This window comes from Scylla paramamosain, chromosome 15, assembly GCF_035594125.1.
Source record: "Scylla paramamosain isolate STU-SP2022 chromosome 15, ASM3559412v1, whole genome shotgun sequence".
Classification (NCBI taxonomy): Eukaryota; Metazoa; Arthropoda; class Malacostraca; order Decapoda; family Portunidae; genus Scylla; species Scylla paramamosain.
In genome coordinates this window covers 5,973,971-5,997,575 of record NC_087165.1, presented here as the reverse complement: position 1 = coordinate 5,997,575, position 23,605 = coordinate 5,973,971, and the positions used below count along the sequence as shown (strand labels likewise).

At 36.8% G+C, this 23,605-nt stretch overlaps 2 protein-coding genes across 5 annotated transcripts; one reads left to right on the top strand and one right to left on the bottom strand.

Moving 5' to 3' along the window:
- Positions 1 to 994: 994 nt before the first annotated feature.
- LOC135107318 (sister chromatid cohesion protein DCC1-like) lies at positions 995 to 12,618 on the bottom strand. Its single transcript, XM_064017026.1, has 10 exons — positions 12,478 to 12,618; positions 8,938 to 9,108; positions 8,670 to 8,733; positions 8,033 to 8,128; positions 7,618 to 7,745; positions 7,279 to 7,370; positions 6,567 to 6,770; positions 2,101 to 2,226; positions 1,672 to 1,849; positions 995 to 1,439 (listed from the first exon to the last, which is right to left on the bottom strand). The coding sequence occupies exons 1-10, from the start codon at positions 12,486 to 12,488 to the stop codon at positions 1,334 to 1,336; spliced, it is 1,176 nt and encodes a 391-aa protein (XP_063873096.1). The 5' UTR covers positions 12,489 to 12,618; the 3' UTR covers positions 995 to 1,333.
- LOC135107317 (DNA-(apurinic or apyrimidinic site) endonuclease 2-like) lies at positions 12,296 to 21,593 on the top strand. Of its 4 annotated transcripts, none has more exons than XM_064017024.1 (7): positions 12,296 to 12,523; positions 15,221 to 15,407; positions 16,046 to 16,115; positions 18,031 to 18,104; positions 18,616 to 18,743; positions 19,441 to 19,659; positions 20,353 to 21,593. In XM_064017024.1, exons 2-7 carry the CDS (start codon positions 15,287 to 15,289, stop codon positions 21,484 to 21,486), a joined length of 1,746 nt encoding a protein of 581 aa, XP_063873094.1. In that variant the 5' UTR covers positions 12,296 to 12,523; positions 15,221 to 15,286; the 3' UTR covers positions 21,487 to 21,593. The 4 variants fall into 4 exon arrangements, with proteins under 4 accessions (XP_063873094.1, XP_063873092.1, XP_063873095.1 ...); XM_064017022.1 differs by lacking the exon at positions 12,296 to 12,523 and adding an exon at positions 12,749 to 12,964; XM_064017025.1 differs by lacking the exon at positions 12,296 to 12,523 and adding an exon at positions 12,988 to 13,175.
- The last annotated feature ends 2,012 nt before the right edge of the window (positions 21,594 to 23,605 follow it).

The window sequence follows — 23,605 nt, the reverse complement described above, 5'->3', positions numbered from 1 at the left end:
TATGAAGCACCTACCTATTTCCACATCATCCTCATCCATAAATTTGTCTAATCTCCTTTTGAAGTCCCCTAATAACTCAGCACTAGCAACCTGGTTACGGAGTCCATTCCATCCCTCTGCCTCGTTGATGTTATCTCATTAACCTAAAGTCTTGTTGGAAGGTAACCTTTTGTCATGCTATTATGAAATATCTCACACCCTTCCATCACACCTTGGCTACCCCAAGGATGATACAGCTTCAAAGAGGGAAGAATGGGCAAAGGAGGTTGGGGATGCTGAACTCTACAAGGTATGCCAGTACTATTATAATATGATTAACTTGAGAGGTACAATGATGTAGGGGACTGCACTGTGTGCCTGATGCAGCAGGTGATTGTGCAAAGCTGTATAATTATAAAAGATAGGAATCACAGAAAAATGCATGGAACAGAAACATCTGGAGGAGACTTATGCATGACACCCTCTTGGGAAATGGCAGTTGTGTGAAGCTGCATGGATCAAGTCAATCTGTGAAATCCCTTAAGGTTCCAGTAGCAAAAATTAATTTGGAAAAGGTTTCATCTCACAAAACAAGCAAAATGAAAATTAAACTGAATAATGGTTGATAACAAATACTGGCCATTTTTAGTTATGCTTACAATTCAGGCTCCTTTGATATTAGATCTATCCTGATTTAATGCATATAGTCCATCTATACTTACTAAGCAATAATTATGCTTAACTAGGGGTAACTTTCTTAAGACACTGGGTGACAGCAGTACTGTCATTGATGCAACTGAAGGCAGAGGTTGGATGCTACTTGTATTAAAGTTTTGAAAATTAAACAGAAACATTGTTAGATATTATGGGTCGAGTACACACACACACACACACACACACACACACACACACACACACACACACACACACACACACACACACACACACACCGAGTGGTTATGCACAACTGTAAAATTACATTAATTGTAAGGTTGAGGGTTGCAGTCAAAATACATTTCTTGAGTATATTAATGCTTCAAGTTAACATAAAGGATTCCATTTTTATTTTTCAATTTTCATGACACCAAAAGAAGATACAATGTACTTCCATGTCATACTGAATCTAGGAAAATAAGACCAAGCTTTTATTACTCAAATATTTTGTAGTACATTTTCAAGAACTGCAGTAAATCTGCATCTTACTTTTACAGATGACATCATGATGACAATGAAAAAGATAAATACACATGTTCCTTCTCTTTCGTCTTAACATTAATATGTACATGGTTCTGAAGGGGTCAAAGAACAAGACTTATGCAAGTAGAGGAAACAGTTGCCATTTCCAAGCTTGTCATCACTTGGTATACCTTCCTGAGTAGTACTTGGTGCCATCCACAGTGAAGCCCCGAGCATGCTTCATCAGCAAGGTGCTCACAGGGTTCTTGTTATCTGCTAAGTCACTTGAATAAAAAGAAAAGAATTTTAATATCACTGATGTCAAATAAAGACTAAAATATATCAACATTTTATAGATGAAATTAAATTACAAGGAAGTCATTCTGTGCTTACTTCTATAGGGAGATAAGAAGATGAGACAAAAATAATACACAACATAATTGACTATAACAATAGAAAAACAATTTGAATGTATTATAATCTATCAAGAACATAAGATACAGAAAGTCAACATACTCTAAAAAGGGCCGAATCTCATCGTAGGTCCACTTCTCTTGCACTTCAAAGAGTGTTTCAAACCTACTCTTGATATCAATGGGCAGCTCACCAGTGGGGAAGTAAGTAATGACTGTGGCTGGGGAAGATTTATCCAGCAACACCAAACCTTTCAGCTGGCTTAGGTTTGTGCTCAGACCTGTACATTGCAGTGTTTCAGGGGATTTTACATTCCATATACCTATCTAATGGAAATAAGTGATCTGATTTGTTACTTACGAATACAGAAAAACGTCATGAAAAATTATCACCAATCTTTATGTCGACTCAAATCTAATGGTACAACCTAATCACATATCCAAGCTTCAAAGTTTTTTCTGGTGTTTCTGGTGGTATTTGACATGGGAAATAGATGACTTCATGTAAGTGTTTGTGTGGCAAGACTCCTACCTTTAGGCACACTGTTTGCCCACATGGTGTTGAACTCATCAAGCTCCATACCCCTGGCAGATCTGAGAAGCACTTCCCCAAAGAGACGGCAGACCTTGTCACCATTGACTGCATGCAGTGAGTCACCTGGAATTAGGTTTCTTCATCATCTACTGGATTCCATCATGCATCAGTTAGATGGATTCTCTCCTTTAAAATTACTTAGGGATTTTCAATTTCAGTGTGATAAATATATTCTTAAAAAGTTATTCAAACAGTAATGTTCAGTAATATTATTTATAATATATTGCTGTACTGTTTTTGCATTATGAATAATTCCACCAATCAAAACATCAGGATTTTGAAGGCTTCTGGATTTTAGATTCCAGATTAAAGCTTTAAAGGACTCTCAACCCATGGGTGTGTGTGTGTGTGTGTGTGTGTGTGTGTGTGTGTAATTACTTATTTGTAATTACCTAGTTGTAATTTACAGGGTCAGAGCTATGCTTGTGTGGTCCCATTTTCATATCTACACATGTCCAGCTTTTCAATAAAGTTGTGCACACTTGTTGCCAATATTACCTCCTCACTGAGCTTTTTCCAAACTTCTATATTTCTCTGTGAGAAACTATATTTCTTTATGTTTCTTAAGCATCTTCCTTTTCTTAGCGTTTTACTGTGTCTTCATGTGAAACTGATATTTCCTTCTCTTAGCAGTAATTTCTCATTATTAATTTCTTCCACTCCATTCCACAATTTATATATCAGTATGAAGTCTCCATTTTCTCTTCTCTGTTCCAATGTTGGCAGATTAATTTCCTTTAATATGTCTTCATATGTTAATTCTTCCATTTCTGGAACCATCATCACTGCCATCCTTTGTAACCTTTCTAGTTTTTCACATTTCTTCTTGTGGGGAGACCACACTGATTCAGCATATTCCAGCTTTGTTCTAATCATAGTGGTAATTATCTCTTTCATCATATCTTTATCCATGCAGTGGAATTCTGTTCCAATATTTCTCACCATTCTATATATATCTCAGAATATCTTTTCTACATGTTTCTCCAACTGTTGACTACCCTGTATTATCACTTCCAGATCATTTTCTTCTTGTACTCTTATTATTTCTTTATTTCCCTTAAGGAAGTAAACATTTCATGCAGGGAAGCCACAGAACGCTTGTCTTCTGATCTTTCTAAAATTTCTGACTGGGGCAGAGCAAACTGAGTATTGTTCAATGCCTCAAAAACTCAATTCCTCTATCTATCAACTCAACACAACCTTCCAGACAACTATCCCCTCTTCTTCAATGACACTCAACTGTCCCCCTCTTCTAAACTGGAAACTTCACATCTTATCTCTAGATAAAACAGGTTCTATGAAGTTAAGTGTTCTGAGATGTCTCCACCAGTTTTTCTCACACCCCCAGCTGTTACCTCTGTACAAGGGCCTTATCAGTCCATGTATGGAGTATGCTTCACATGTCTGGGGGGGTTCCACTCATACTGCTCTTCTAGACAGGGTGGAATCAAAAGCTTTTTGTCTCATCAATTCCTCTCCTCTAAATGACTGTCTTCAGCCTCTCTCTCATCACTGCAATGTTGCATCTCTAGCTATCTACTACTGCTATTTTCATGCTAACTGCATGCCTGCCCTCCCCCTGCGGCCTCGCTGCACAACACTTTCTTCTTTCTCTCATCCCTATTCTGTCCACCTCTCTAATGCAAGAGTTAGCCAGTATTCTCAATCATTCATCCCTTTCTTTGGTAAACTCTGGAACTCCCTGCCTGCTTCTGTATTTTCATCCTCCTATGACTTGAATTCTTTCAAGAGGGAGGTTTCAAGACACTTATCCTTCAATTTTTGACGACTGCTTTGGAGAAAAAAAAAAAAAAAAAAAAAAAAAAAAAAAAAAAAAAAAATATATATATATATATATATATATATATATATATATATATATATATATATATATATATATATATATATATATATATATATATATATATATATATATATATATATATATATATATATATATATTTTGATCTCTTTTCACTTTTTTCCTCATTTCCATTACATGACATTTTTTTTCACATTAATTTCCATCTCCCATTTCTTACTCCAGTCCCAGATTTTATTCAAGTACTCTTGTAGAATTTCAGTCTCTGTTGTTTCTTATATGTCTTTGTAATTCTACATCATCTGCCAACAAACTCCTGTAACTCTTTACTCCTTCAGGCATATCATTTATGTAGATCAGGAAAAGTATTGGTGCCAGCACTGATGCTTGTGGTACTCCACTATCTACTTTTCTCCATTTCAGTTTTACATCTTTTACTACCATTCTCATTTCTCTTCCCTTTAAGTAGCTTTTTTTTATCCAGTTTATTATTTTTCCATTTAATCCTCCTACATTCTCTAGCTTCCATAGTAGCCTGTTCTGAGGAACTTTTTGTCAAAAGCTTTTTTTTAGATTTAAGTACACACAGTCTACCCATCACTCTCAAATAGAAGCTCATCAAATTTGTTACACATGATTGCTTTTATCTAAAGCCATATCTTGTTTTTTTTCTGATATTACATCATGTTTTCTAGAAATTTTGTCCACTGCTTCTTTATCACTTTTCACAGATCTTACATACTATGCTGGTCATTGATACTAGTCTATAATTTAGTGGTTCTTTCTTTCCAATTTTATAAATGTCTGCTCTCTTCCATTCCTTAGGCACTCTTCCAGTTGATACTGAGCACTTTATTATGTCATATACTGGTTCACTTAACTGTTTCCTGCACTCTTTTAAAATGAAACCTGATACTCCATCTGGTCTTGTTGCTTTTTTTTCTCTTCCAGTTCTTCCATCATTTCATAAACTTCTCCTTTGATTACTGTAATTTCTTAAATTTGTTTTTTTTGTCTTATCTTGTGGTTCCTTAAATTCTGATTCTTCAGTGAAAACTTGCTGAAACTTTTTGTTTAGTAATTCACTCATGTCTTCTGGGTCTTCAGATGTTTCATTTCCATCCTTCAACCTTTCTAGTTTTTCTCTTAGTTTAATTTTTCCATTTACAAATCTGTAGAACAATTTTGGTTTGTCCTTGCACTTTTCAACTATGTTTTTTCATATCCTTTCTCTTCCTCTCTCCTTATTTTCACATATTCATTTCTTCTTAAAGTCTTCTTTATTTTTTTTGGTTTTGATTTCTTTTAATTTTTATCTATGCTTTGTCTCTTTTTTTCTTTGCTCTTGGAAGTCTGTTTTCCTTTTTCTTTATGTTTGTATAGTGAGACATATTTATTCATTCATGTCTCATATAGTTTCATAAAAATGTCATACGTATCTTGCATATCATTTGCTCTTTTCATCTTTCCCCAGTCCATTTCTTCATCGAATCTGTTAAGATCATCTATATTCACTTTCCCAAAGTTTCTCCTGTTTTCTTTGTACGATTCACCCTTTTCACTGACACCATTATCAGTCTCTATTTCTATCATTACATGGTCACTTTTTCCATGGGGCACACTTAATTCTTTAGTTGAGTCAATTCCTTTTGTTAATATTAGGTCAAATATTGTTGGTTTATCATCTCCCCTATATCTTGTATTTTCAGTCATCCATTGCATCACTGTCTTTTACATGCGGAGAAATCTTTCTCCCCATGCAGTCTCATTTCCTCCTGCCTTGAACGTTTCCCAATTTATTTTTTTTGCAATTGAAGTCACCAACTAAGAGAACTCTTATTACTTTTGATTAATTTACTCAAACAATGGATAGTATCTTCTATTATTTTCTTATAGTCTTCCTTGCTCCAATAATTTGTTTTGGGTGGTGCATAGGTTGTTGTTACCATCAGTATTTCTCCATTATTATCCTCCAAATTAACACTCACTATTTTTGCTTTCCCTCCCCATATTTCACTATTTTTGTCTTCACCTCATTTCTTGTCATTATCATTACCCTCCTCCTCCTTTACCAATCCTATCTCTTCTCCACATATTGTAGTTATTGCTAGTGAGAATCTGATCTTCTTTTAGCTTTGTTTCTGTTAAACACACCACCTTCAGATTCTTGCCTTTTAAATATTCTATTCATAGCTTAAATCTTTCAAATCTGGTACCATCTTTGTCACTATCCTCAGTATTCTTTCCAGTTTCCATATATATATATTTTTTTCTGTGTGGAGCCCAAACTTCACATGTGTGTGTGTGTGTGTGTGTGTGTGTGTGTGTGTGTGTGTGTGTGTGTGTGTGTGTGTGTGTGTGTGTGTGTGTGTTGTGTGTGTGTGTGTGTGTGTGTGTGTGTGTGTGAGAGAGAGAGAGAGAGAGAGAGAGAGAGAGAGAGAGAGAGAGAGAGAGAGAGAGAGAGAGAGAGAGAGAGAGAGAGAGAGAGAGAGAGAGAGAGAGAGAGAGAGAGAGAGAGAGAGAGAGAGAGAGAGAGAGAGAGAGAGAGAGAGAGAGAGAGAGAGAGAGATCCAAAACCTACCGTCCTCCTCCCTCTCTGCATGCATGGGCTCCAGATAGTAGTCAAGACACTGGGCCATTACTGTGCGTGGCTCAAGTTTGCTCAGTTCATTCAGAGCTTCTTCATATGGAATGCCATCTAGTGGCCATCCTTGGTCTCCAATCAGGTTTGTTAAGTGAGATACAATTCTGAACTGATAGTCAAACTTTGGGATTTGCCAAAAACCTGGAAGGATAAATGTTAGTCAACAGGCTGTGTTTGGTTAGATTCATATCTCATGTGACTATATAAAGTACTACAGTAAACTATAGATATAAGAAACATCAAAGCCATGCAAGTGACAGCTGGAGATATACACCAGACTGAGATTCCTCTGAAGGAAAGGTGGCTCAGACAGAGGAGGGAATTTCCAATTCCCTTTCTTTGTCCCTATCTGTGTCCATTTACAATACACAGTAAATACAGTGTAGTACTTGTGCTTATCAAGATTACATTGTGCACAAAATGCACATTACCAATGACAAACTATTGGCACATTAGACAAAAAAACAAAAAAAATTCACACAATGTGGTGGACCACAGGTCAAATCTAAACAGCTCAGTGTTCCAGTTGCTTCAGAACTGGTTTGTTCAAACTTATACTGTAAAAGCTTGAAGATGGTTAGGGAGCTATACTATATCATTAGTAGAAATCCATGGAACAGGCATCAGTACATCTAGCTTTCTTCCTCACCATATATGTGATAGGCCCCAACTGATTTTAATCCAGCTTCCAGCTCCTCCTCACTGCACTGTATTTGATCCTGTAGTTCATTCAGGCTGTACCTAAGATATAAATGACACCTTTCAAAACTCTGCATATGCTTCATCATTTACAATATGAAATGGTATATTCTGTGACCACAGCTGAAAGGTGATAAAAATATATGATTTGAGACAAAATTGGAACTTTATATGTGCTACATGAGACAGATATAGACATATCCATATCTTTATATGGAGACAGGAGCACAAAAATGTAACTCAGGTCCTTTGGTTAAATAAGAGGTGAATACAAGCTCCATCATGCTACCTGTGGCCCTTGCTTGGGTGGTTTTCATCAGATCCTTCATATGGGCACTCCTCCAACAGCCGGCGCAGCTTGTGAAGGCGTGGTTTACAGGGCACCACCTCCAGGTAGGAGTGGTGTATGCTGGAAACCTGGAAGGGAGGAAGTGAATGGCAGTTACAGTTTTCCATTTCCATCATTATTATCTTCATTTATTATCTTTTCCTTCCATCCAGCAACACAAACCTTTATAATATTCAAGAGAAGTGTATATGTCTGAACAATGTGAAACATACAGTATAACAACACCTCACATTCAATATCTTTGTGATTATAGAGTAACAAAAATAAATAGGTAAGTTTTCACTCCAAGACAGAACCAAGATGCTCAGAACTTGCAGGAAAATCTGTGCTAATGACCACAACCAGTTATACCCACCTCTCTGTGGACTAGTGTCTGCTTCCCCTCTGTTTCTGAAGGCACAAAAAGCTCAGGTACCAACAACACAGAATTTGATGTCACTGCCCCTCGAACCTGATAAAAATTAACCCTTGATAATTATTTTCTATTACTATATTTACACAGTGTATATATAAATAGATCAAATCTGAGCAAAGGAAAATAGGTTGTTGTTCTCAAAGTTGAATTGAATGTAATGTGCATATTTTCAATATCATCAGTTTCTATTGTGGATTGTAAGGATTCCAGTTTTCCTTCACCTATGAGATCTAGAGGCTAAAGAAAAAAAAAGGATGATCTTCATGGCATATTACTTGTCAAAGCATTATAGTACATGACTGTTTCTTTAATATACTTCTCTGTCTTTTCTTATTTCACACATTTCATGACTGAAGTTAATTCAGAAAATATTGTGACATGAATATAGTTAATAAACTACACAACATAGTTTTCATGTAAGAGAAGTGAAGAAAATAAAAATGCAAGCTACAGTGTGCTGACTATCAAGTAAGCAGTAATATGATGACTATCAAGTAAGCAGTAAAATACACAAGCTAGTGATAAAAATAAAATGGAATCAAATACAAAACTTGATAAGGTTAATAACATTTCTCACCTCAAAGGTCTTATCATTGGTGCAAAGCACTGCACTCTCCTGAGGATCACCACGCAGCACAGCACTGAAACACAAGGCATCTATCATTTTGCATGATTCACTTCTTTTTTCCATTGCCATCAGTATCAATAATTTTATTCATAATCCATATAAACCTATAAAGACCAAAAGAGGTAAGTAACAGAGATTAAAATACAGCATATGACCACTTCAGAAAGAGCATGAGGAAAAACACCATTCCCCTTCCATAAATAAATAAGCTCCTCACCTTTGCCCTTCCTTGAATAAGTTAAGGAGGTTCTTGTCCAGCTCTATGAGCAGTACATTATCCTGTTCTGGCAGGAAGTCTGGTGAGAAATGGAGCACCTGAATCTCTGGAAGAAGGTCCTCCTCTCTCAGGTTGGCTTGCTGCAGCAACGCCTGCACATCAGACTCGGTTCTGCAAGTTTTAGAAACATTTGTATCATTCATCTTCACATAAGAACACACTGAGTATGGAATCATCACAGCACAGGAAATCCCAGTGAGGTCTCAAGCACTGACAGGTTTGTACTGGATCAGGAGGTGCTGTGAAAGTTCCAATGACCCAATTGTGACCTCACTGAACATTTCCCTTTGTGTCTCACAACACAAAGGGGCAATCACAGCCTGCCCTCTAAAGACAACTCTCTTCTTTCACACAACTTTATGTACATGCATGTAATACACACACAAACTTCGCTCAAAATTTAAAATTCAACATGGTGAATCCTATTCCAGCCTCAAAGTCCCTGTCTTGGGAGGGGACCACAAAAGTCCCCAGGTCAGGTGGTTCTTCTGGTATCAACTTTAAATGTCTTTGACACCCACTTCAACTTCTTTATTAACTTATGCAAGATTTGCTGCCTTGAATTTAATTTTCAATCTGTGGAACACCACCTCTCCCCTACTAAACTTCATCTTATCCTTACCAAAACACATGTGTCTGAAGCAACTGAGAGTAGCCCCTTCTCTGTTCCCTCCTACTATCTCTATCCTCATTTTCAATTCAAAGCTGGATGTTGCATCTATGTGTGCAATGACTTAACTTGCCCTAGTGCCCATGCTCTTGAATTTTCCAACTTTTCTATCATCTGGCTACAACTGCAGAGTCACATTCAAACTAAATTAATCTGTGTTGTATACTTATCACCTAACTCCTCAGACTATTAAAAAATTCTTTGACTATTTAGGTTCCAAAGTGGAGCACATCTTCACTCTCTTCCCTTTTGCAAAGACTTTCTTGGAAACTTCAATGTTCAGAACAAGCTTTGGATTTCCTCTTCTTTCACAAATCAACCTGGTGAATTAACCATTAACTTTGCTATCCTCCATGACCTAGAGCAACTGGTGCAACACCCAACTCATATTCCTGACCATCTTGGAGATATGCCCCAAGTTCTTGACCCTTTCCTAACCTCTAACCCTCCTAGTGTTTTCTAAAACTGTGCTTCCATGCTTGTACCTTGCCTAGTCAAACTCTTCCAATTGTCTATCAATATCTGCCTTTCCTTCTTGTTGGAAGTTTGCCTGTTCACCCCTGTTCCTAAAAAGGGTGACTGCTCTAATCCATCAAACTACCATCCTATTGCTTTAATTTCCTGACTCTATAAAGTTTTTTTATACCTATCCTCAACAAGAAGATTCTTATACATCTACCACTTCACAACCTTGTATCTGATTACCAGTAAAGGTTCCATTATGGGTGCTCTACTGGTAATCTTCTGGCTTTCCTTACTGATTTTTTTCCTTACTGGGATTTTCATGAAACTTTCACTGTTGCCTAAGGACATATCAAAAACTTTTGATAGAGTCTGGCACAAAACTTTGATTTCTATACTATTCTCCTACATTTTCTATCTTTCTCTCTGTAACTTCACCTCAAGTTTCCTCTTTAACTGTTCTATTGCTGCGGTGGTAGACAGTCACTGTTCTAAGTCTATTAACAGTGGTGTCCTTCAGGGGATCTGTCCTGTCATCAGCTCTCTTACTATTGTTCATCAGTGACCTAAGCCAAACTTCTTGTCCCATCCACTGTTATGCTGATGATACCACCATGCACTTTCCCAAGTCTTCTTGTAGACGTCCAACCATTCAGGAATCAAACAGTTCATACAGGGAAGCCATAGAACACCTGACTTCTGATTTCTCCAAAATTTCTGATTGGGACAGAGAAAACTTAGTACTGCTGAATGCTTCAAAAACTCAATATCTCCTTTTTTTTTCGTTGTTGTTGCCCTTGGCCAGTGTCCCTCCTACATAAAAAAAAAAAAAAAAAAAAAAAAAATCTATCAACTCAACACAACCTTCCAGATAACTATCCTGTCTTCTTCAATGACACTCAACTGTCCCCCTCTTCTACACTGAACATCCTCAGTCTGTCCTTTACTTATAATCTAAACTGGAAACTTCACATCTCATCTCTAGCTAAAACAGCTTCTATGGAGTTAGGCATTCTGAGTCATCCCCACCAGTTTTCTCACCCCCCCAGCTGCTAACTCTGTACAGGGTCCTTATCTGTCTATGTATGGAGTATGCTTCACACATATATACAGAACTATTGGGGGGTCTGTCCTTTATTTATAACCTAAACTGGAAATTTCACATCTCATCTCTAGCTAAAACAGCTTCTATGAAGTTAGACATTATGAATCATCTCCACCAGTTTCTCTCACCGCCCCCCAGCTGCTAACTCTGTACAGGAGACTTATCTATCCATGTATGGACTATGCTTCACATGTATGGGGAAGTTCCACTCATAGTACTGTTCTTTAAGACAGGGTGGTATCAAAAATTATTTCATCTTATCAACTCCTCTCCTCTAACTGACAGTCATTACCACATGTTGCTTCTCTTGCTATCTTCTACTGCTATTTTTATGCTAATTGCTCTTCTGATCTTGTTAATTGCATGCCTCCCCTCCTTCCATGGGATCACTGCACAAGAATTTCTACTTTCTATCACCCCTAATCTGTCCATCTCTCTAATGTAAGAAATAACCAGTATTCTTATTCATCCCTTTTTCTGGTAAACTCTGGAACTCTTTGTCTACTTCTGCATTTCCTCTTTCAAGAGGGAGGTTTCAAGACACTTACCCTCTATCATTTAATTCTTTCTTTTGGAGTCTCTTCAGGAATTTTTTCCTTCAAATTTTTTTGTTGCCCTTGGCCAATGGCCCTTTAACAAATTTTTTTTTTTTTTTTTACTATAAATACAGGAGATAGGTCTGTCAGCTGTCAGTGTCGAATTTGGTTGAAACAAGGTGCTCTCTCCAACAAGCAGAAATGTTATACTTAATACACAGGGACACAATGAACAAAATGACACAAGCGGCCATCACAGCGCAGAATACCCAGGAATTTAGGAGGACCGCTTTATCTGCTACATGCCACATGATGCCTACTATCCTAATGTGCCTGTGAATGAGTGGCGAACATTATACTTCAGTAGCTTTTTTTTTTTTTTAGGACCAATGCCTCTCAAGCATATAAAAAAAAAATGCCAGGCTAGCAGCCACCGTTTCAGGGATTACAAGACTCAAGGCTTTCAAGACTCACTCCCCTCGCCCCGGCCACCCTGCTAGATGGGGAGTGGATACAGGGGGTGTGGGTGCAGCAGTATCCCTCACCACCACAAACAAGTGTCACCCGCTTTATCTCATTTGTGCCTTTCTGAAGACCAGTGAAGTGTTGTGCCTCTGATACCACCACAGGACACTACCAAGGTGATTAGGGTCCAATGGGTCGTCACAGCCTCTAAATACAAACAAGAACAAAAAAACAAAACTCACCTGGTAGCCATCTCTCAAGACATTGCAGGAAAAGCGCGCCAAAAAGGTAAACAATAATTTCGGGCATATGACTGTGGCTTCGTCTCGGTGGTCTGTTCCAACGATAGTATAGTAAGAAATCACACAGGTACTGGAGTGCATGGTTAAAATTTTAGCGCATCAGAAAATACATTTAACATATTTTCAACTTTATGATCACATCATAATAAGTTCATGAAAACACCAGCGCCATGGAAAGGAACAATGGAAGGTTGACTTGGGCTCCCTTGGCGGCAAGTAAACAAACACATGCGACCATACCGGCTGGAAACATCTTTGGCCTAGTGTTAGATATTAAGAATCCCGCTGTTCTAACAGCGATAGAATAAGAAATTGACTTTCAAGGACGTAAATGAATACAAAGGAGAGTGACATAAGAAGCGATTCAAAAAGCTATCAGCGCCAAAGAAAAAGGGAGTCTCGGTGACAGAAGTATTTGAAAATTTTGGTAAGAATTGGTGTAATCTTTCACTGCCACTGTGTTGTAATCGGTGATAGATACATGAACATCATTGGGGAATTATGGAAATAACCGTGGTAAATTTATAGTTTAAGCCAATGTCCCCAATCTCTACCCACGGCTCACGGCGTTATTATTAATTTCCTACAAGTAGTGTAATCATTAGAAATGATGTGAATAGTGAGAAGAACAAAATGAGGTAGGTTATTACCACGTAGTGTGTAATGGCTGAAACTATAATAAAACCCTAACCTAACCTAACCTAACCTAACAACTGAAGTTCAGGCAACAATACACCATTTATGTTTACCTGTGGACTTAGAAAAAGTTGAGAGCGCTGTGCATTCCCAGGCCTATTGTGGCATTATTATTAATTTCCGACAAGTTGTGTAATCATTAGAAATGATGTGAATAGTGAGAAGAACAAAATGAGGTAGGTTATTACCACGTAGTGTGTAATGGCTTAAACTACGAGTATAATAAAACCATAACCTTAGCCTACTAATTTCCAGACACCGATAGTCTATTTCTCGGCTGTGATATATATATATATATATATATATATATATATATATATATATATATATATATATATATATATATATATATATATATATATATATATATATATATATATATATATATATATATATATCTCATCACGGACCACACCGACACAACGGCTATAATGTGTGTGTGTATTTACCTAGTTGTATTTACCTAGTTGTGACATACGGGAGAGGAGGTAAGCTCGTACAGTCCCGTCTCCATAACTGTTTTTATCCAACTTTTCCTTAAAGTCATGAATATTTGTAGCACACACCACTTCCCCTTCCAGTCCATTCCATGCCTCTATGTTTCTATGAGGGAAACTAAACTTCTTTATGTCGCTTCTGCAGGTGGTTACTTTTAGTTTTCTTCCATGTCCTCTTGTTTCTCTTTCATTCATTATAAAGAGATGTTCCTTATCTAGTTTTTCATCCCACTCAGCAATCTGAACAATGCAATCAAGTCACCTCTCTCTCATCTCTTTTCCAAGGTTGAGAGTTGCATTCTAGCTAGTCGCTCCTCATATGACGAATCTTGCAGTTCTGTTATCATCTTTGTTGCTGCTCTCTGTATTCCTTCCAACTTTCTTATGTACTTTTTTTCATGTGGTGACCAAATTACCGCTGCGTATTCTAATCTTGGACGTATCATTCTGGTGATTATTTTCCTCATCATTTTTATGTGTGTGTGTGTGTGTGTGTGTGTGACATAAACACACAATTAGCAGAGCCTGCACTAATACAACCAGGCAAACAGACAGACAGACCCACAGCCTTCTTTACCCCAACACACACACACACACACACACACACACACACACACACACACACACACACACACACACACACACACACACACACACACTAAACACATCTGTTGATATAAAAGTGATCATATATCTTGTCTGGAGAGAGAGAGAGAGAGAGAGAGAGAGAGAGAGAGAGAGAGAGAGAGAGAGAGAGAGAGAGAGAGAGAGAGAGAGAGACTATGCACATTTAGCGACATAATAATGATCATGTATCTTGTCTGGAGGGAGAGAGAGAGAGAGAGAGAGAGAGAGAGAGAGAGAGAGAGAGAGAGAGAGAGAGAGAGAGAGAGAGAGTGACTGGTAACACTGCAAGGAAAACACACAATTGACAACTCAACCAGACAATGCGACCCAGCCAGCTGGGGACCCCATGTCAGCACTAGTGCCCATATTAACTTTCCTATGTGAATCTTTGGTCAAGTGACAGTGAAGGGCATTTTGAAACCAAAAATCTAACTACATGTTTAACCTTGTAACTTGGTCTAGTGTAAGCAGTTGTCCAGTTCACCTTTATTGTTTTCATCCTGCACAAACCCTTACTTAGGCAAAACAATATGAAGATGTAGTGAGGTTTCAAGTATTTATATAGGACTATCAGTGAGCCTTGCTTTATTGTAAATTTTGTGAAATGCATGACCTTTATGAAGGATATATGGGCTCAAATTAATTACTGTGCTATGATTTCCTTTACCTACTGTACTGCTTTTTTTTGCCACAGTAAAATAGGTTGAATCTTGTCCAAACAACTTTATAAATAGGGCATTTTCATTAATTTCATGGGTGAGGTACATTCATGCAGTTTTACATTTTACTCTTTACTCTTTTGAGCAACAGTGTTGTAGGGTGATTCATCTCCATTATCTGAATACTTAACATTTTCCTTAAAGGTTTAGTTTCAAGACATTATCACTGCTGGTGTTGCCATTGTCTTGATCACCACCACTGCTGGAATCATGTCATTGAGAATACTGAGCTGGAACATCAATGGCTTGCGATCCCTGAAGATTGGCATGAAAGAATTCCTGACGAGCTTGGAAGCTGACATAATATGCCTGCAGGAGACAAAAGTGACACGTAAGTTGTTCAGTGCCAGAACCGCTTCTTGTCATAGAAAGATTTTTTATATGGCACTCATGGATGAAGATAAAATAAGAAAATTTACCTCAAAATTTACATGTCTTCTTAAAAAAATGTTCACAGTTTTTTATAGAGGTCTCACTTCTTCGTAATGGTCAGGCATGAAAGTAAGTTATCATAAATAGATTGATAACTATGTAAGATTTGTAAAATTTTCCTTTCCAGTGTATATCCTGGTGGAGTCTGTAAAATATTGTGCTCTAAACTACAAAGAATATTTTCTTGATATAGCTACTCTCTCTCTCTCTCTCTCTCTCTCTCCTCTCTCTCTCTCTCTCTCTCTCTCTCTCTCTCTCTCCTCCTACTCTCCTCCTCTCCTCTCTCTCTCTCTCTCTCTCTCTCTCTCTCTCTCTCTCTCTCTCTCTCTCTCTCTCTCTCTCTCTCTCTCTCTCCTCTCTCTCCTCTCTGTCTTTCCTATTGACATTATTGCTTAGGAGAGAGATAGGTGGGAGAGAGCCTCATTGCTTCTATCACGTCCTCTCACATGTAACTTGTAAACTAGTACTGTAGTAGTAAATAGACAAAGAGATTCCCTGGTATCTCTTCTCATGCAACCTCACATATTTTCTTTTTAGGTGATATGCTTGAAGAGCCTCAGGCCATTGTTGAAGGCTACTCATCCTACTTCAGTTTTTCAAGAAAGAGGCAAGTGTTACGCATTTCAGTTTTTATCATTATATCAGGAATCTTGCATCTGTCATAATTGAGGCATCCTGTGCTACAAGGGCATTGCCTGCATAGAGTAAGTTTTGAGAAAATTAGTTCAAAGTCTGTAAATAAAATCATACTATGTTTAAAAGATATCCCCCTTATATATCATTGGAAATATTTGGTCAAAATCTATCTTCCTATTATTTTTTTGTTTTTGTTTTTGTCTGCAATTGTTTATAACCCCACACCAGAGCAACCAAGCAAATTATTCACAAGAGCAAAACTAGACTCTTGTTTAAACTTACATTAAAAAATTAGTACATTGACCGGCAGGTTCCACCTCTGCAGTCAGTGACAGGCAAGTTGGATTGTGGTTCTCACTCTTGATTTCCTCAAACTTTGAGGCTACCTGTACTCTACTTTTTTCTTGTTTCTTTATATTACAACAGTTCTGAGCCCCTCTAGGAGCCATCACCAGTACCAGCTTTAAATGTGGGGTTTAGCAGGCTATGCCCCTGTAGCACAGCATGCCTCATATATATTTGTTTGGGAATATATATATATATATATATATATATATATATATATATATATATATATATATATATATATATATATATATATATATATATATATATATATATATATATATACAGTGGAACCTTGGCTATTGAATGCCTCCCTTTTCAAACAAATCGGTTTTCAAACAAAATTTTGAATCATTATTGCTTCGGTTATGGTATGATAATTCAGTTTTAGAACAAAGTTACTTGATTTCAGATATTAAAAGACATAGCAAAAGCTGCCGTTTATTACTAATTTATAGTTTCTATAAATATTTGCTTAATTTTCGTATCTTCAGAGGAGAGAGAGAGTGTAAAACAGTAATCAAATCTTTAAAATAATGTAAATGTGATCCCATTGAAAAGCCTTGATGTAAACAAGCAGTTTTCTACATTCAGGAGTAATTCTAAAATTTTTGAAATAATGTAAATGTGATCCCATTGAAAAGCCTTGATGTAAACAAACAATTTTCCGTGATTAGAAGTAATTGTGAGCTACCTGTGGCTCTCTCGATGACCCCAATGCCATCATTACTGCACAACTGCATTTTCCCAGTAGCTTTTCCCACGAGCAAGCAGTCTAAGTGTTATGATCACCTTCATTTTGGTGGTAAATGGGTTGCTCCTCTCTGTGTCCCCTCCGTAAGGTTTCCCTCATTAGATTGGTGACAAAGAGAATACCTGCATGGCCTAAACAGTATCTTCTGATGAGTTCTGTGTTACTAAGTTCATTCAATGCATCCTTTCTAGATAAATAATTTGTGAGGTGGAGATGTTGTGAACCAGCCACTTTGTCTGTGGGAACATCTGTCATAAGCTGCTACGACAGGGTAGACTGGTATCTGGGAATGGATTAATCCATTTTATATTGGTTCCTATGGAGAAAATAGTTTCTGTTTTTTTGACATTTTGAATTTCGAACGGAATTCAGTAGCAAATTAAGTTTGAGAATCAAGATTTCACTATATATATATATATATATATATATATATATATATATATATATATATATATATATATATATATATATATATATATATATATATATATATATATATATATATATATATCTATATCTATATATATATATATATATATATATATATATATATATATATATATATATATATATATATATATATATATATATATATATATATATATATATATATATATATATATATATATATATATATATATATATATCCCTCTACATACAAGAAATAGCTAGTCACATAAAGATAACAGGCACAGTTTACTGATACTAGGTAGTGGTTTACTGAATAAGAACTCACTGAGGAAAAGAATTCAAGCATTTCCATACTAAAACTTTTGCACCCTAACAGGAGTGGATATTCAGGTGTGGCCACATTCTGCTCTCAGAGAGCCACGCCCTTTGCTGCACAAGAAGGTCTATCAGGTCAGTAAGCATTGGTTGCCTTACATTGTCCACAGTTTGGTACCAGTTGTTAAAATCCTGTCATCATAATTTCATTTTTACATCATATTGTTAGCCAGTTATTAAAACTTGTAGATTATTTTCACCAAAGAAATGCTGGAGTGAGGGAGCTTCTGGTACCACTTACTCAAAAAGTTCTTTCTTTCCTTTTTTTTATATTTCCTTTTTTTTATATATAATTATTTTTGTAATAAGTGTTTGTGCTTCTCTAGATAAATTACTTGATGTGTAGTGCCAATGAAAGATGCTTAACACATTTCTGAATGAGAAATAAAGGTTAAAATATATATATATATATATATATATATATATATATATATATATATATATATATATATATATATATATATATATATATATATATATATATATATATATAATTTAGAAAACAGAGCTCCCAGCAGTGGAACTAACTATTTAAGAAAAATCAAGTTTTTATTGTTTTCACTGTTGAAAAGTTGATTTTTTCCAGGTTTGTTCAAGGGAGAGCTGAGTGGTGGCAGTGGGGAGCAGACAGCTCTTCCAGGCACATGGACTACGGAGGAACTGAAGGACCTTGATAGTGAAGGCCGAGCTGTTGTAACACAGCATTGGATAAAGGTAGCAAAACAGTAGGACATACATACCTATATGTCACCTGATTGTATGCAGAGTACTCAGGAATTCATTAAACAAAGCTATAGCAGCATCATCATTGTTGGTATTACTATCATCATCATTGTTTTTTTATTATTTTCTAAAAGGATCTACTCAACTTTACATACATGCTTTGGCCCTTAGATAATTTGCAACCTTCAAATAGCATACTGTTTCCTGCTGAACATAGACACAAAAACCTTACAGTGCAACTTTCATTCAGTATTGTTTTATAGTTACTTGCCTCACACACACACACACACACACACACACACACACACACACACACACACACACACACACACACACACACACACACACACACACACACACACACACACACACACACACACACACACACACTTCTCTGTGGACACTTTTAATGAATGCACTATTTCCACAGTATCCAATAAAATCTTGATCGATGAATTGCTGGCAACGTGTGGCCACTCATGCAGCCCAACATTGCCAGCCTAGCAGAGACAATTAAAGAAAGCAAACATAAACCAATATCACTTGAAGTTGTATTGCAAAGTTTTGGTGTGCCTGTAGAAAATGTCATGATTGATGAAAACATGGCATAATGTTAACAAGTTTTCTTCGTAGGGTCATTCTCCATACTATTAATATGGGAAATAATGGCATTGATGGTGTGTTTCAGGATGAGACTGGCAAGGAGAAAGTAGTGGCTGTCATCAATGTTTACTGTCCACGAGTAGATCCTGAGAAACCAGAACGTCGACGTTTTAAGCTACGCTTTTATGAGTTGCTGCGGCAGAGAGCAGCTGCAGTTTGGGGCATGGACTCTCATGTCATCATTGTGGGTGACATCAACACATCCCACAAGAGAATTGACCATTGTGATCCAGATGAAAGTGAAGTGAGTACATTTTATTTTACACTAAAACCTTATTTGTCATTGTACTATTTGGTTACTATAGGGAATAAGTGATACATTATTGCAATAGTTGTGAAAAGAATTGGTAATGCCACAGTGAAATGCTGGAACTCATTTTAAGTCTCCTTAAGTCACATACTCTGAATCATTTTGTATACTTTTACATATATTTTGTTTTAGTAATTATTTGTTATCTCTACATTTTGGATATCTTGCTTTGGCTCTTTTGAAATATAATTTCAGTTTACAATTTTGGCTTCCACTCTTTAATGAATATTCAGTTTTGTGACTGCAATAACAACGATTATTATCATCAATCATTAATTTTATTTTTATTTAATATCTGCATATTTTTCTCAGATATATTTGAAAATTGTGTAAGAGTTCAGCTATAAGCAGATAGAGAAGGGTGTACATGTTTTAGCAGCAAAGTAAATAACAACACATGGGAGCAGTAGTTTAGATATTCTTGTGCATTGGTCTTGAAGAGGAAAAAGCATTGAAGAACTGAACATTTTAGTATTTGAAACAGAGACTGTTTTGGATTTTTTCTTAGACTTGATTTTTCTTCCCTATATTCAGTAGGAAACATTTACTTATTTGCTTTAAGAGAATAACAAAACTCATCAAATTATATTCATCTAATTCTAATGGATGAATACTTTTCTATTCTAGGCTTTTGAAAACAGAATGGAACGAAGATACCTAAATAACTTTCTGAAGCCCCTGTGCATCGATGATCATAAAAAAGACTCCCAAGATGAAATAAAACCAGCAGGAAGTTGTGAAGGAGAAGGAAATGGTGGTATGCTGTTAAATTCATCAGGAGTGTCTGAGCTTGAACAAGAGGATGAAGAGTTTCAATTACTGTCATCAAGCACAAGTTTTCAAGTGATTGACACCTTCCGTTATTTTTACCCCTTTAAGGAGGAAGCCTTCACCTGCTGGAATGTCTCCACTAATAGTAGATCAACTAATTATGGAACTCGAATAGATTATATATTTTGTGATGAAGGTTTCCTCCCACATGTGAAGGACAGCTTGGTTCTGCAGGATGTCATGGGAAGTGACCATTGCCCTGTAGCTTTAGTGGTTGCAGGAATGTTTGTTCCTTCCTCTCAGCTCCCTCCCAGTTGTACAAAGTTCTTCCCAGAATTTCGAGGACAGCAGCAAAAGTTGTCCTCCTACTTTCAGCCAAGAAGTGCCTCTGAAAAGCAGAATAATTTGCCACTCCATAAACCTGTAGTGGCTTTGAAAGCAGCTACTGAAAACATGCAGAATACCAGTAAAAGAAAAAACATTACTGGAAAAGGAAAGTCAACTGATAAAAAGCAGTGCACAGAGAAACAAATGAGTATCAGCTCTTTCTTTTCTTCAAAGGCAAGTAGTCAGACCAGTTCATCAGAAGATTTGATAGATGATAAGAGTAATTGTGAAAGTCAAATCTCAGAAAACTCAGGATCTACGCATGGTTCTCTTGATAATACAAACCGTGTAGATGATTCTGGTTCACAGTCCAGTGAAAGCTCTCAAGGTGAGTTATATTCTCCACCCTTTCAAAGTGACAAGGAAGACACTAAAGGCAGTAACAGGAAATCAAATAATACTAAAAATCAGGGTTGGGGATTTCTAATGAAGGGGCCAAAGCCAGCACCAGTCTGCTCAGGCCACAAGGAACCATGTGTCCTGCAGACTGTTAAAAAAAAGGGACCCAACATCAACCGCCAGTTCTATGCATGTGCACGTGGTGTGGGGAAGGAGGGAGACCCTAATGCTCGGTGTAACTTTTTCAAATGGGTTTCTCGATAACTCAGAACACTTATCAGTAGGTTAGGAATGAAATAGAGCCACTTTTGTAACATTTCTATTTTATTTTGTTGTATTTTAAATAATAATAAATATTTAATTCTGATCAATGCACAAGTTACATTGGTAATCTCGTTTTTTATATCTGATGGACATCTGCCATTGCATCTCTGTATTTTTACTTCCTCTCTGAAGTTTCCTTATACTGTCTGTCTTTGCACACAATTTTTGCTCCCCATGCTCTTCTCTTTTCTTTTGTACATGTTTCCCACATTTGTGGATATAATGCCTTTTCTGAGCCATCCATATTATATTAACACAGACATTACTCTGAGGCTGGGTATAGTCATGAGAAATCTTGGTTGGGCCAGGGGACTGGATTTGTCCAGGACACATGGAAGGCACAATTGTCAGATCCATCATGCCTACATGCAGCAATCCCTATGCCTTTTGTAGTTCCTATCATTGCATGATCTCATATATATATATATATATATATATATATATATATATATATATATATATATATATATATATATATATATATATATATATATATATATATATATATATATATATATATATATATATATATATATATATATATATATATATATATATATATATATATATATATAATATCAATAACTCTCTCTCTCTCTCTCTCTCTCTCTCTCTCTCTCTCTCTCTCTCTCTCTCTCTCTCTCTCTCTCTCTCTCTCTCTCTCTCTCTCTCTCTCTCTCTCTCTCTCTCTCTCTCTATATATATATATATGTTACAGTCAATACCTGAATCCAGACAATTTGTAAAGTGTAAAGTTATTTTTTCAGGCAATTTGTGAACTGCCTAACCTAACCTAACCTAACCTAACCTAACCTAACCTAACCTAACCAGGCAGTTCACAAATTGCCTGAAAAAATAAGTCACTTTACAAATTGTCTGGATTCAGGTATTGACTGTAACATATACACACACACACACACACACACACACACACACACACACACATACATACACACACACACACACACACACACACACATATATATATATATATATATATATATATATATATATATATATATATATATATATATATATATATATATATATATATATATCAATAAAACAACTTTGCTCAATCTTAAGTAAGATGATGGTCATTTTGGGTTGCACGAGGTGCAGCATGCAGGACCTGCACATTGTTATATTCCTGCTGAGCTTATTAAATTTGTGTCAGACAGTATAATCATATTTCTTTATTACCGGTCCCTTTGGCCCAAGCATTTCATGGCCTAAGGTTTTTGTTGTCCATTCCCATGATAAGTGCATTCCTTCTCATCCCCCACACCACTGTTGGAATTAATGTACCAACAGTATATTAATAATGGTGATGGTTAACTACTGTCAGTTTAAATCTGAGAACCCACCTCAAAAAGTAGGTTAACTAACAAGGATCCGGGGTTAAGTAGGATCCGAATCCCTTATCTGAGTGTTTATAGGAGTGCACCTAGGATTCTGCGTTCCTTGGCGAGCACTGAGTGATTGAGCGCGTTCATGGTGAGTTACGCACCAGCGACCATTATGGAATAGCATCAGGGATCCGTACAGCAACTAACCACTCCACATCAACCGACTCACTACCATCATGCGGACAACTCCAGGTAAGTAGCGTAACAAGTCTCTAGTCTGTACTGTCAGATTGCTTAGTAAATTACTACCATAGGTCCACACACCTATAAGGTAAAGACCACATTATAATATGGGTTTGGTGCCGTGCATTATAGCATAGTGGTGTCGAGTGCAACTAGTTAACTCGTCGCCGGCTGACAATGAAGCCGTGTACTGGAAGGTGGCCATTTTTCGGTCATTGTTAAGGCCCATTCAGACCCGTGCAACTTTTTCGTGTGCGCAGGAGGCATGCGCCTATTGCAAGAAGAGGCAAGCAGAGGCATGAATCGGTGCAAGGCGAGGCATGCTTCAGATCTGTGCGCACAGGCCAACGTGCGCAGACGCAAGTGTCTCCCCATCCAAGACTTAGAGACTCGTGTAACAGTCGTCCGTCAACCGCGAATTAATATATCCTGTGTTTTCAAATTTTCAGGTCCTTTGTATTGCCAGT